This window comes from Cydia strobilella, chromosome 3 (genome assembly GCF_947568885.1).
Source record: "Cydia strobilella chromosome 3, ilCydStro3.1, whole genome shotgun sequence".
NCBI classification, from domain to species: domain Eukaryota; kingdom Metazoa; phylum Arthropoda; class Insecta; order Lepidoptera; family Tortricidae; genus Cydia; species Cydia strobilella.
In genome coordinates, this window is record NC_086043.1 from 20,758,738 (window position 1) to 20,773,127 (window position 14,390).

Consider the following 14,390-nt stretch of genomic DNA (forward strand, 5'->3'; position numbering starts at 1 on the left):
ATTTACCCCCCAAAAGTGGCCCCCGTGTTTAAAATTTATTTGTTTACAGTACGTGTCCGTCTTTGGGTCACAAACTTACATTTGTGCGCCAAATTTCAACTTAATTGGTCCAGTAGTTTCGGAGAAAATAGGCTGTGACAGACAGACGCACGAGTGATCCGATAAGGGTTCCGTTTTTTCCTTCTGAGGTACGGAACCCTAAAAAACATGCTGGACACTAAATCATGAAAAACTATGCGGGAAAAAACTGATAAACAATGATGGCAGAATAACAGCGCCCGTTGCTGAAAACCTTTGGGGCTGCTGTGCCCCGAAGCCTTTTTGGCACAGACATCAGCTGAGCCACCTTCCCTTTCAATTAGTTTGTAAGCATTATCGTGTACTTTTATTATGTACCTATGTTCAAACTTCTTTTATTATTCATATTATTGTGCAGTTTAGTTTTCAGTTATAAACGATATAAAAAAATACATAGTACCTAAAACAGTAAGAAAAACAATCTAGCTTCAAGAGGTTTGTAATGAGAACTACCTATACTTTCTTGATTAAACACATTTTATTTCAAAATGTAACAAGTATATCTCTTACAACTATATTTACACCTTTAATAAAGTATACTTGGAGTTTTCCGAGGTGATATCTTGAGCTCAAACCCCTAATTTGTTCGACAAAAGGTATCGTTTCCTTTATGCAGTGTTTACCACTGCTAATAACCCCGTCATAAGTGAACGGGTACCAGCCCGTTTAAAAACTAATTTTACCATATTTATATGGTTCAAATTCATGAAACGGCCCATTCGTATAACACGTTTTGTTATGTCCAAACATTATCTGCATGCGGGTGGCTGATTGATCTCCGAATGAGGTGTTACATAAATTTGAACCTTATACTATCGCGATTAAGGCTCGGCTCTGCATAAAAGAAACAAAGGCATTTGTTTAACAGATTAGGGCCCGAGACGAAAAAATCATCTCGGAAAATTTCAACTAAGTCAGTCTACACATCGATCTGTATGGACGAGTCCCACGCTTTAGCGTTGACTTGTTTGAGCGTGGCTCGGAGCGCCGTGCCCGGGCCGAGCGCCACGGTGAGCGGGAAGCGCTCGCCCTGCGGCCGGGCGTATAGAGCGTGGAGGGTTTGTTCCCAACGCTGCGGGGACGCTGCGTGTTTGGCAAGCGTTTTTCGGACCTATGGGCGAAAACGTTATTTAGAAAGGAGATGTAACCGGTATAACCGTAATTCCTAAATCTATAAATAAATAATAAATATTTGGGGACAATCTTACACAGATATATCGACCTAGCCCCAAACTAAGCAAACCTACACATATTTTTGAAACTTTGGGAATGTATATATATTTATGCCCTTGACTGTACTATGGGTTCTAGGCGACGATATACATACTTATATTATATACATAGAAAACACCCATGAGTCAGGAACAAATATCTCATCACAGAAATAAATATATGCCCTTACCGGGATTCGAACCCGGGACCATCGGCTTCACAGGCAGGGTCACTACCCACTAGGCCAGACGGGTCGTCAATCTGCTCTAAATGTAAGTAAAAATTTTCCAACCGAAAAAACACCTTGAAATAAATTTTGAATTTTATTTTTATTCACTTTGTCACGTCGGAGGGGCGAGGCGTTAATAACATCCAAAAGAAGCCTGTGCATTTGATCAGCCAAGGCTCAAGGCAATCCTTCGCCAATGCGCAGGGTCTAGTTTTTAACCGACTTCAATTTCATAGAAGGAGGAGGTTCTGTATTCGGTTGTGGCTATTTTTTTTATTTTATGTATGTTCACCGATTATTCCGAGACCCGTGGTCCGATTTGAGTAATTCTTTTTTTATTCGAAAGGAGTTACTTCCAAGTTGGTCCCATATTAATCTGGTTTTGATCTGATGATGGGATCCCTGAGGAATTGAGAGAACTCCTCAATTTTTATTACAAAAGCGATTGACTTGTGACCTAGAGAAAAGATTAGGCCTTTTTTTAGTGATTATTTATTTATTTATTGTTTAGTAATTAATTACCTTTTCTCCGCAATGTTTTGCTTCACCAAAGTTCCAAGAAATTGTACTTACTTAATACGTGCCAGAGAATCAGACACTGGCCGTTTAATTTTGCTAATAAAATAAATTAAACTTACCGCCCTAGCGTCGCTATAAGCTTTGGCATCCACAGCTGACACAACTTTAACTCTTGGAGCCTCGGCTTCACATGATTTTAAAGCCTCTTTCAGTACATTAGTGACGGGCGCCATGAGAGGAGTATGGAAGGCGCCGGCCGCACCGGCGACTCGCGCTGAACGCCGAATGCCGAATTCTGAGCCGCGTTTTTCGAGAAATTTTAGAGCTTCTTCGTCGCCGCCGACTACCTTGTTTAGAAACAAAAGGAATATTAACCTTGTGAACGCCAAGTACATCTAAAGTCGTCGTTACCATAGTCACAAGGCGGACACGCTATACATCAAAAATCACTTGCGTTTCTATGTGTGAACGGCACGTCTGTACACGCGGCATGCGTCATTGGTAAATTGCTTAAAAACAGTACTGAGCGGCCGGCAAACGGCCGTCAATCTGGTGTCGCGGGGCCAGGTCATTTGAGTCGGGGCGGGGCGGGGCGTGGCCGTTCTGTATGATAATACTATTACTTATTCTGTGCTATAGTCATGCCCATAGCGCCAAGGACAACAACTGTAGGTGTTATGGCAGACGCTGTTAAAGTAACCATCACACTTTCAAGTGTTTGAGTGATGTTTGTGCTAAGCGAGGTTTAGACTAGCAAGAACTGCATTGAAAATGTTTATAAGATACCGCAATGTAATGAAAATTGCATGCAAGTTCTTGCTAGTCTAAACCTCGCTTTATGACATAAAGAGTTCAAAAGGTAAATAGAAACCGGCCAAGTGCGAGTCGGACTCGCGCACGAAGGGTTCCGTACCATTACGCAAAAACCGGCAAAAAAATCACGTTTGTTGTATGGCAGCCCCACTTATAGGTATATTTATTTTATTCTGTTTTTAGTATTTGTTGTTATAGCGGCAACAGAAATACATCATCTGTGAAAATTTCAACTGTCTAGCTATCACGGTTCATGAGATACAGCCTGGTGATAGACGGACAGACAGACAGACGGACGGACAGCGGAGTCTTAGTAATAGGGTAAAATATTGTATAAAAAGTCTTGTGACTTTTCTAGTCTAGTCTTTTGGGTAGGGGAGTTACATTAATCAGTCCGTGCAAGTGGTGCAACCAGCAAGAGGTCTTTTCAATTATGATAACTACATCACAATGAAAAATTTTATAGCTTTAGAGCTATGGCGGAACTAAAATAATTAACAGTATTGAATCTAAATATTTTATTTTAAATAAGTAGGTACTTAAATACTTTCGGTGTTTATTTTGTGGGATGTTATGTAGGAACTATTGACACAGTGAACTGACTCTTATCGCAATGACATATGGTATAAGTTTGTTAAGTATGTTTCTATAGGAATTACCTTGCAATGTGGGTATAAATAGTTGGCGACCTGACACACAGGGTCGGACAGGCCCTGTGTCTCAGCATGCTCCCTTGCGCGGAGCATTGCGTGAGGTAGGTTAGCGTCGGCCCCCAGCCATACTGTTAGCAAAGCCTGTGGACATATTTGACATGATTATAGTTTTTTTTTAAATAAGTAATGAATTTCTTAATTAATATGAAACCTTGGAGGTAACTGCTTTCAAACAAAAAACCGGCCAAGTGCGAGTCGGACTCGCGCACCGATACCTTTTAGTATTTGTTGTTATAGCGGCAACAGAAATACATCATCTGTGAAAATTTCAACTGTCTAGCTGTCACGGTTCATGAACCTCATCTATCATAGCTGTATCCTCATGAGATACAGCTTGGTGACAGACGGACAGCGGAGTCTTAGTAATAGGGTCCCGTTTTTACCCTTTGGGTACGGAATCCTAAAAAGAATTCCTCAAATTGGACCATGGGGGAACATACGTATAAACAAATATCTACAACGGAATACAGAAACTCCACCCTTGGAATTGAAGTCGGTTAAAAATGTATATACACAAAAATTGTAACAATATGTCATTAGCCAATATGGGAAGTCATTGTCATTATATTTGGTTTATACCAGAGTTATCAATAATTAAGCTTAGAATAAATTTAAAAGTGGAAAAATTTACTGTCTAGTGAGACTTGAACTCACGACCACTAGATCACTAGCCCATTGCTCTGCCGTCTGAGCTACCAAACCTCATCCATGGACAGCAAATATTTCCACTCTAAGATCAATAGATTATAAATAAAACCCAAGTACTTGCAAATGGTAATTTAGAGGAAAGGTTAAGTAGACGCGGTATATAAGCATCTTTTATCTGTGCTTTTAACCTTTACCACACCTGAGGACGTTCCTTTGCCGCCACCGCCATAGCGGTCTGCCGTATCTCAGCGAGCCGCAGCGCGCGCTCGAGCGGCAGCGCGCCCGCCCACACCAGCGCCGTGAGCTCCCCGAGCGAGAACCCTGCTGCAGCGCGCGCCCGCTCCAGCGCCGCCGGCCGCGCGTCGCGCAGCGCCTCCAGCGCCGCCAGGGACGTCACCACGATGGCGGGCTGGCAGCGCGCGTTCAGCTCGTCCGCTGGACCCTCGGTGCACATGCGCCAGACATCCCATCTGTAAAACAAAGATAATTATAATACACCAATAAAATTGTCTAAACACATTTATGTTTCAATTCACCTGATAACAATAGGGGATATTACTGCAATGTTCTGCCAAGAGTGCAGCACTAGCCTTTTTAGTAAACCATAGAGTAACTTATACATGCTGTACCTTTAACAGGTTTTTGACAAGTTTTCAGAGATAATACATTGAGGCATCAAGGCGGTTTGTTTAAAGAGAACCTTACGGGAAATGTGAATCTGAAATTTCACTATCTGCCTCTTTATCGCTCAAATATGCAAGAGTGACAGAGGTGTTAGATAACGAAATTTATTTTTTCTTGTTTCGCGAAAGACCCTCAGATTGTAGTAGTGGCGCCCCCTACGCAGAGTTTCGTGTAATATTCCCTATTGGCATGATGACAAATTTTGAAATCCCTTTTAATATTGTTGGTACACTTGTATTGGTTCCGAAAAACAATATTTCAGCTATACTCATAAGTTTTAACATAATTGCATTTTTTATAGCTAGTTTAAACCTAACACCAGGGGTGCGAAACTCCGCACTTCAGGCAAACTCGGCTCCGTTCATTTGTGACATCACAATTTAGTTGGTGGTAGGGTAACTAAGATTTTAAGTAATTGCTTAAATTTACCAACATGTTGTAAGTCAGGACATAAAAGTCTGTGGGTTAACATGACATATTACGCACCCCAGTATTTTAGAAGCAAGTTCGTAAAGGTCTCTTGCAGCAGGCAATTGCGCTAGCTTGAGGCCCATGCCAACGCGTTGCGAGCCTTGTCCCGGGAACAGAAGCACCGTAGTATCCGCGGGCTCCACCCGGCGTACCGGCGCCTCAGGACCGCGTCGCGCATAAGGTTGTGTGGCCCATCGCAACTCGCCCTCTCCCTGCGCAGCCGGCTCCCCGTACGTCGCAGCGCCGTCAAGTAGCCTCTTTAGGGGACTCTCATCACCGCTCGCCAGACCCCGGCGGAGCGAGCCCGCGCTCCATACCCGCCTCGCACAGAGCATCCGTACGATACAAACTTAACCTAAAAGTAGAATCACAGTTGTTATCATGGTTTTTCGTTAAATATGGTTAAATCGTAACTGGGCGACTTATTACAATAGATAAATATTGTTCCTAAAAACAGCTAAAACCTTTAATTACCGTGATATTTGTAGAGAAAACTTCATAAAACTTTTGCACAAACATTCACCCTTTCCTGACTGACAGCAGAGTGACAGCTTTACTTTAAGGCGTTTTGTTTTTTTTTTTTATTATTTTTTGTTTACATCGCTCAAATGTCAAATATGTAATTTCACATCACTATTTGATGACTATTTGAGTTCAATTTATTTGACATACATTTGTTTGTATTTTCAAGCGGTTTTAAACGTAAGCGGAACTTATTCATCGCCTGGCGATGATGCTGTCATCTACCATTGTCTAAATTTTGTGATGTGATTTGTAGGTAATCTCCGAGATTCGTTTCTCCAGTATTATTTTTCTGCCCCGATTCTATCACATTCACGAGCTAAGCGTCTGGCGAGACTACGCTCTAAAATAAAAAAGGGTTTTAAGCAGGTGCATAGCTCCTATTTCACAGTTCCGAGTTCATTACCACCGGACACAGCTTTCCCTCAAAGGTAAACCACGTTTTAACCATATCTTGTTGTAAAAAAGATGCCCTTACGTGGCATTAGATGCAGTACAATCGGAATTTATCCGTGATCGTGTTATACGTTACGTTAATTTATTCGGAATATCTGTCTTAAGTACAGAGTCGAAGGGACAGTGGTCTGACCAAAGCTGTGCTGAGTGATCGCGTTTTGTTTGGTCGCAGATGGCTCGCGGACAGCAGAAGATCCAGTCGCAGGCGAAGGCGGCGGAGAAGATGTCCAAGATGAAGAAGCAGCAGGGGCACAGCGCCACCGACCAGAAGAAGGCCGCGCAAAAGGCTCTCGTACATGTCTGTGTGCTGTGCAAGGTAACTTTCACTACCTAGAAACAATAGCCTACTAACTGGAGTCACTGCCGGTCCCTACTGTATAGTTGTCTAATTCCTTATGGTGAAATAGCTCATTATTTTGTCTATGTGACATATAATATAACTTTTTCTATAAATGGCATTGCCTGATCACTATCATGCACTTCTTAAAAATTTTGCTAATTTTTTGTACAATGTTCACTTCCTAATATTTATTTTGTTACTCATACTCATACTCAATTAATCATTGCTTTGTGTGTACAAAAAGATCTTATGATTATTATTATGTTTCAACACAACCCTGTAAGGGCACTGCAATAAAATTACAAACTAATCAACTACTTAACTTTATAACACTATTAAATAGTTATGTTATTTGCTCAGTAAGCCTTAGTTATTTTGAAGTAGACATATTCATAATCACAACTATATGCTCTAATATTTCCTTGATTATGTCTGACATGTCTGTGTCACATTCAGTTATGATATTAAAGAAAACCCATTCTAAAGCACTGCAATATGCGAAATCAGATAGTACCTAGAAGAATGTGCTATAAAATTTATTTACAAACATTAATAATATTCTCTAAAGTCATGACCGTGTTTATCTTTTAATGCCTAGTGTTATCTTGTAATTATTTTTTTTTGTTTTTGTTTTTTTTTTATGAAATAGGAGGCAAACAAGCAGACGGATCACCTGATGGACTACTATAAGAATACTAAGTATAAGACTACTTAATAATTCTTCAACCTCTTTGTAATTAGGATAATTATCTATTATCTCAAATGTGATAAACTTTATATTGTGGATTTAAAAAATTTGGTTAGGTGGATAAATTATTTGTTAATCTGTCTACTAACATACTTAGGTGGTAACATGCTTTAGTTAAAACTAAAAAAATATGCAAAATAAGGCCTTTAAAAAAAAAAAAAAAAAATCTTTATTGCCACACCTTAGGAAAAAATCTACAATTTGTGAAAGGATAGCTTAAAAATACAATATAAACTAAACTTAAATATCAACTTAATATAATAACTATAACTTAAATCTATGGTGAGGCAAAGGGTCCCAATCTCAGCATGTGCGGTGCCAGAGGGCTCCGCGCTGATTTTCAGACTGGTCCCGGGATGGTTGGGGTCGGTCGCTACTATCATAATAAAAATAAAAAAAATATTCTTAGCCAATTCGGAGATAACTCGGCTTTTTCTCCATGAGCTATAAATAAAATTAGGTAACCTAGTGAGAATAAAGTCCTATGGATGCCCCACCACTATTAACACGTTCAGTGCCGAAAACCTGACTATGGGTATTTTATGATCCCATTCTCAGGCCGGACGACCCGATAGTCGGGATCGTGGTACTACATCTATACATGACTATATTTTTGATCATTATATGATCATGGTAATTCAAAAACAAAATTATTTATGTTATGAGTGACCAAAACTCCTAACCCAAATGTTAGTGAACTTAAAAGTTTACACAAGTATTACCAATTCCATTGAACAATGGAATACCTATAATGTTGATATCACATAATGTAATATAAACAAGTGAGCTCAGAATATTTGCTCAGGCTGTTTGTAATGGCCATTTGTGAGTATTTATTATTCTGACAGCTGTTTTGCTATTGGATGTTATTAATGATATGGGTTCATCCATTAATTACGTCACATGAATTTCTAGGTTTTTTAAATCCTCCGCTAGTCGCTGGGGTCCCCTAGACCCTAAGATTCGCTGGCTACGGATGAGGTATTGGTGGCGCTGGAATATCGATCCAGAGGCCGTCAGTTCAAGTCTCACCCAAGGCAGTAATTTTTCCACAGACGTTTTTGCTTGTTAAAAAAATAATTTAAACTTAATGTCCTTTGCGCTCCCCGCCGCAGGCCTTTACCATCACTAAACCTTTCCTAGTAGACAAGATATGAATTTTGTTTTCTTGTTTTTTTTTAAATTGTTTTTAAATGTTAATGTTAATATTTCACTTCCAGGCGCAGATGCCCGATCCCAAAACCTACAAGCAGCACTTCGAGAATAAGCACCCCAAGAATGAGCTCCCCGAAGACCTAAAGGCCATCTAACACTGCATTTCTCAGCATTTAGTTTTAAAGCACTTATTTAATTCTTAAGATTTGTAAAAAAATATATGTTACCGTCTAGACAAACTTCATTCATATTTGTTCTCGTACAATGTAGCTAGAGATCTTAGATCCCGTTTTCTAAGGGGACCTTGCATTTTTGAGACAAAGCAAACCGCTTGGAACAGGTGTTCCTGGGGGTGATCTGAGCTGATTTAGCCCGGTTGCCACGAGGTTCCCCCCAGCAGGTGGGCAGGGGAGGGGGGGGAAAAGTGCCTCCGGCGCGCCCCACTCTAAGCTTTATATCTGCATACATCTAGCAAATATATCAAGTTTGGTGTCTTTTTCGTATAATTCGAGGATGAAGAATTCATTTCTGTGACTAAATTTTCACTCACCCATACAAAAAATACGAGAAATTCAAAATTCAATAATTTTCTTTACACTTTTTTTTTCGAAAATCCTCTACAAAATTAAAACTATGGCGATTTGCTCTAGAAAAAAAATACCTGTGAATAGCCCAGTTATCGTTCTATATAAAATAGTAAACTTGTCAAACATTTTTCTTTTATAACTCTGTTAAAAAAAAGTTTTGTGTCGCGCGGCGTACCCGCGTTGTAAGAGCGGTATGCAGCTTTTAGGATTTTTAAGTATGTTTAGATGATTTCTGACAAGTTGTTATTCTTCTGATTGTAGATTACATTAATAAATTACTTCTGGATGTGATATATAGTTGGTCAAGCAAATCATGTTAGCAGAAAAAGGCGCGAAATTCAAATTTTATATGGGACGATATCCCTTCGCGCCTACATTTTATAAATTTGCCAGTAGTTATTATAAATGTGATAAAATTAGCATAGTTAGATGTTTGACAAAAATGCGGGTTAAAATTAGATATCTATTGTTCGCAATTGACACTACATGCACATAGGTCCATACATTTTAGTTTTTTTAACGCAGTTGTACCTCCTTGCTCATTTGTTTTGCAGCGGCAACGAATAATCTCCAAACAAGCAGCAGCCGCCGCAGGTCGGCTTGTCCATATGGGCTCCCAATAACCATTTTGTTTGGACCAGCCCCAGTCAGCAGGGCATGGTAGCTGTTGCTGAGAGGGTATAATCTGTCCCCAAACCTCCTCCCCAAACTCCTCCTTGGTAAACTGCACGGAGAATATGTTTACGTAGGGCATCTTCTGTTGGAGGCAGATTCTCTAACTCAAGGGTTTCTTAAACTTTTTGCTGTCACGGACCATTTTCACAATTTAAACAATTCCACGGACCCCGGTTAAAATATATTTTAGAAAAATTATAAAAACCCTTATTTATATTTTAAAATTTACTTTTATTATAAGTTTCATTACACTTAGGTTTCGTCAAGTTTATTACAACATTTCCTAATAAGTATGTTTACAGTAGGTATTTGACTTACTGCGGACCCCTGATAAACATGCTACGAACCCCTAAGGGGTCCGTGGACCCCACTTTAAGAAACCCTGCTCTAACTGGAGATTTCTTATTGTATAAAGTACTCTTCGGCACTCATTTACACTCGTACCTCGTACTTGTACCTGACCTGAAATCAGTAACAAAATGCATAGTGTTAAAATACTGTCTAGGGATCAATTCACACCTCGTAATTCAAATCTGTCCAGACTTAAAAATGTAAGACTCTTACTTGTGATACAAGACCATAACAAATTTTTCCAATATTGGCAAATTTGGCAACGCCTGCTCAGTATTGCCTTGTTTGTCGTATTTAAATCCCTCTGTTACAGCAGGATATGCCCTCCAAGCTTGAAATACGCTTTTTTTCACATTTCCACACAAAAAAGAAACAGTGTCGCAACCTGAAAAGGTGTGGAAGAATGCCAAGACTACTGTACTTTCTGGTCCTGTGAAATAAATTATATATCTATGCGTTACAAATAAAATCATATATTTAAAGAAAGTTTGCAGCACGTGACCAATTGCCCAGGTGACCTGTCTCGTACTGCGGTGAATTATTTATTTTATTTACAATTCATGGAGGAACTACAAAAGTTACCTAATGAAGATGCAATAGCATGGCACGAGAGGAACTGGTCATTCTTTCCTGTGCCAATATGTACCCATAACTTTTGGAGCTCCTGCATTTGTGATATACATGCAACTGCGAGAACAACAACATCAGTATCCACTGTGCGTAGCATAATTTTTGTGTGACCTGGGGCTACAGCATCAGCCTCATAATGGACCATCATGCGCGTGTCTGCTTCCTGTACGAGGGCAACTGGTCACGTGCTGCAAACTTCCTTTAAATATATGATTTTATTTGTAACGCATAGATGTATAATTTATTTTACAGGACCAGAAAGGACAGAAGTCTTGCCATTCTTCCACGCCTTTTCAGGTTGCGACACTATTTCTTTTTTGTGTGGAAAGGGGACAAAAGCGTATTTCAAGCTTGGAGCGCATATCCTGCTGTAACGAAGGGATTTAAATTTGGCAAACAAGGCAATATTGAGCAGGCGTTGCCAATATTGGAAAAAATTGTTATTGTCTTATATGACAAGTAAGTCTTACATTATTAAGTCTGAACAGATTTGAATTACGAGGTGTCAACCCTAGACTTATTTTAACACTATGTATTTTGTTACTGATTTCAGATCAGGTACAAGTACGAGTGTAAATGAGTGCCGAAGAAATCTCCAGTTAGAGAATCTGCCTCCAACGGAAGATGCGCTACGTAAACATTATTCTCTGTGCAGTTTACCAAGGAGGCTATGTTTGGGGACATATTATAGCCGCTCAGCAACAGGTTATTGGGAGCCCATATGGACAAGCCTACCTGCAGCGGCTGCTGCTTGTTTAGAGATTATTCGTTGCCGCTGCAAAACAAAATGCGCAGGGAGGTGCAACTGCGTTAAAAAAAACTAAAATGCACTGACATATTTATGTGCATGTAGTGGCAATTGCGAACAATATATATCTTATTTCAACCCGCATTTTTTGTCAAACATCTAACTATGTTAATTTTATCACATCCATACTAATCCATACTAATATTTTAAATGCGAAAGTGTGTCTTTCTGTCTGTCTGTTACCTCTTCACGCTTAAACCGCTGAACCGATTTACTTGAAATTCAGTGTAGAGATAGTTTGAGTCTCGGGGAAGGACATAGGATAGTTTTTATCTCAGAACTCACCCCTTAAGAAGGTGAAAAGGGGGTGGAAGTTTATATGGGGAATCAATAAAAAGGAGATTGAATAAAAGTCGCGGGCAAAAGCTAGTATTATATATGCGAAAGTGTGTCTGTCTGTCTATCTGTTACCTCTTCAGGCTTAAACCGCTGGACCGATTTAGTTGAAATTTGATATAGAGATAGTTTGAGTCCCGGGGAAGGACACAAGGTGGTTTTTATATCAGAAATTATCAAGGGGGTGAAAAGGGAGGTGGAAGTTTGTATGGGAAATCGATAAAAAGCATATTGGATAAAAAATAAGCTACCCAAATTACTAACTCCACGCACACGAAGTCGCGGGCAAAAGCTAGTTAATAGTAAAGTTTTCCCAGTCTTTATTTATATATTTGTATATATATCACGTCCAGAAGTAATTTTTTAATGTAATCTACGAACAGAAGAATAACAACTCATCAAAAATCATCTAAACATACTTAAAAATCCGAAAAGCTGCATACCGCTCTTACAACGCGGGAACGCCGCGCGACACAAAACATTTTTTTTAACAGAGTTATAAAAGAAAAATGTTTGACAAGTTTACTATTTTATATAGAAGGATAACTGGGCTATTCACAGGTATTTTTTTTCTAGAGCAAATCGCCATAGTTTTAATTTTGTAGAGGATTTTCGAAAAAAAAAGTGTAAAGAAAATTTTTGAATTTTGAATTTCTCGTATTTTTTGTATGGGTGAGTGAAAATTTAGTCACAGAAATGAATTCTTTATCCTCGAATTATACGAAAAAGACACCAAACTTGATATATTTGCTAGATGTATGCAGATATAAAGCCTAGATTGAGGCGCGCCGGAGCCACTTTTCCCCCCTCTCCCCTGCCCACCTGCTGGGGGGGACCTCGTGGCAACCGGGCTAAATCAGCTCAGATCACCCCCAGAAACAACTGTTCCAAACGGTTTGCTTTGTCTCAAAAATGCAAGGTGGTGGACCTAAGATCTCCCACTAATGTACATGACTCGAGCCAAGCCCCCAGCTCCCGGCTAGAATAAATTATACAATCTTTTTTAATGAGATTTTTTTTTCAAAATTAGGATGACTGCTATAGTTATTGGCCACTCTTATAACAATAAGGCTTCAATTAGTTTGTATCGTTCTGATTTGTTAGGAGTGGCCAATAACTATAGCAGTCACCCAACATGTGTTAACTTTTATTAACTAAAACTAGACATAATCGAGTTTAAACCTTTTCCAGGCCGCACCAATCTACAAGGTTTTCCCAAAAAATCCAAACATATTCCAATTAATCCACCTTGTTGATCAATTTCAAGACAAGCCATGTTACAAACATGAACATCATCTGTGAAAATTTCAACTGTCTAGCTATCACGGTTCATGAGATACAGCCTGCGGGCGCAGCACGGTTCCATTTTTGTCATCTATCACTATGCCCGTCACTTTCGCACTTACTTGTAAGAAAGTGACAGGCATGGTGACTGTGGTGACAAGCGATAAAAAAATAACATATACTAATCTATGATAAAAATGCGACCGTGCTACCCCCGCTGGTGACAGACAGACAGCGGAGTCTTAGTAATAGGGTGCCGTTTTTACCCTTTGGGTACGGAACCCTAAAAATCGTGAAAGTTTACAGTTAAAATCTTAACATAGTTTTCCTGCTCACGCTTCTTATCAGCAAATTCGTCACATCGTGGTCACATCAACTCAAATAATAAATAGAAACATGGAATAGCTTTGCTTTACGTCAGTACCTAGTTCTAGTTACCGTCAGGCCGCGGACGGAACGCGAGTGGCAAATCAAGGCCATTCATACATTGCGCTCGACTTGGCTTGAATAAATGTATGAAAGGCCTTGATTTGCCACTCGCTGCGCCGCGCGCCGTTTGCGACACAGAATAAATATAGTTTGTCAAAGGACTGTCTCATTTCAAACATAGAGAGAATCATACTATCTTTGTCTTACATTAGTACTAGCACCCAAAAGAATAGGATGATTATAGTTTTTCTTGTTCTTATTTACTGCCAATTTGGTTTGACCAACTATAATAGTATTAATCGCGGCCTCGACCAGTAAAGATGAGTTGCTCCGAGAAGAAGACCCTCGAAAACTGGATCGAAACGTAATAATACGCGAGTAACCCGTTTAAAATAATTTTAAGGAACATTAATTACAGCAGAGCAGACAGACCGCAGAGGCAGACCGAGAAAGAGATGGCGGGACGACTTGGATGCGTTCCAGCGGGATTGGCGGGATCTTGCCCAGCACAGGCAGGGTTGGAAAGGGAGAGGGGAGGCCTTTGCCCAGCAGTAGGCACACAAATAGGGTAAAAAAACTGTGCTGCACCGCGAGTTGTGTGCATTACGGTACTGGCACCGCCATCTGTTGACGTGTGGTGTTACAAACTAATAAATTGTGATGTTTCTAGGCAAAATGAAGAACTATGTTTAATTGTAAATA

At 39.8% G+C, this 14,390-nt stretch overlaps 2 protein-coding genes across 2 annotated transcripts; one reads left to right on the forward strand and one right to left on the reverse strand.

Annotated features, from left to right (window-relative positions):
- Positions 1 to 589: 589 nt before the first annotated feature.
- On the reverse strand, positions 590 to 5,929 carry LOC134756091 (probable malonyl-CoA-acyl carrier protein transacylase, mitochondrial). Its single transcript, XM_063692897.1, has 6 exons — positions 5,842 to 5,929; positions 5,383 to 5,722; positions 4,412 to 4,682; positions 3,511 to 3,645; positions 2,158 to 2,385; positions 590 to 1,189 (listed from the first exon to the last, which is right to left on the reverse strand). Exons 2-6 carry the CDS (start codon positions 5,700 to 5,702, stop codon positions 998 to 1,000), a joined length of 1,146 nt encoding a protein of 381 aa, XP_063548967.1. The 5' UTR covers positions 5,703 to 5,722; positions 5,842 to 5,929; the 3' UTR covers positions 590 to 997.
- Positions 5,930 to 6,110: 181 nt separating this feature from the next.
- LOC134756092 (zinc finger protein 706-like) lies at positions 6,111 to 12,982 on the forward strand. Its single transcript, XM_063692899.1, has 4 exons — positions 6,111 to 6,320; positions 6,518 to 6,661; positions 8,654 to 8,858; positions 12,926 to 12,982. Exons 2-3 carry the CDS (start codon positions 6,518 to 6,520, stop codon positions 8,741 to 8,743), a joined length of 234 nt encoding a protein of 77 aa, XP_063548969.1. The 5' UTR covers positions 6,111 to 6,320; the 3' UTR covers positions 8,744 to 8,858; positions 12,926 to 12,982.
- The last annotated feature ends 1,408 nt before the right edge of the window (positions 12,983 to 14,390 follow it).

What these genes read in the sequence shown, in the direction of transcription:
- LOC134756091 (XM_063692897.1), bottom strand. Translation starts at nt 5,702, where the DNA reads ATGCTCTGTGCGAGGCGGGTATGGAGCGCGGGCTCGCTCCGCCGGGGT. An exon ending in ATTTATACCCACATTGCAAG is followed by an intron (nt 2,386 to 3,510) that starts GTAATTCCTATA and finishes TTTCTAAACAAG; the next exon opens with GTAGTCGGCGGCGACGAAGA. An exon ending in CTTATAGCGACGCTAGGGCG is followed by an intron (nt 1,190 to 2,157) that starts GTAAGTTTAATT and finishes TTTCGCCCATAG; the next exon opens with GTCCGAAAAACGCTTGCCAA.
- LOC134756092 (XM_063692899.1), top strand. Translation starts at nt 6,518, where the DNA reads ATGGCTCGCGGACAGCAGAAGATCCAGTCGCAGGCGAAGGCGGCGGAG. An exon ending in ATGTCTGTGTGCTGTGCAAG is followed by an intron (nt 6,662 to 8,653) that starts GTAACTTTCACT and finishes TTTCACTTCCAG; the next exon opens with GCGCAGATGCCCGATCCCAA.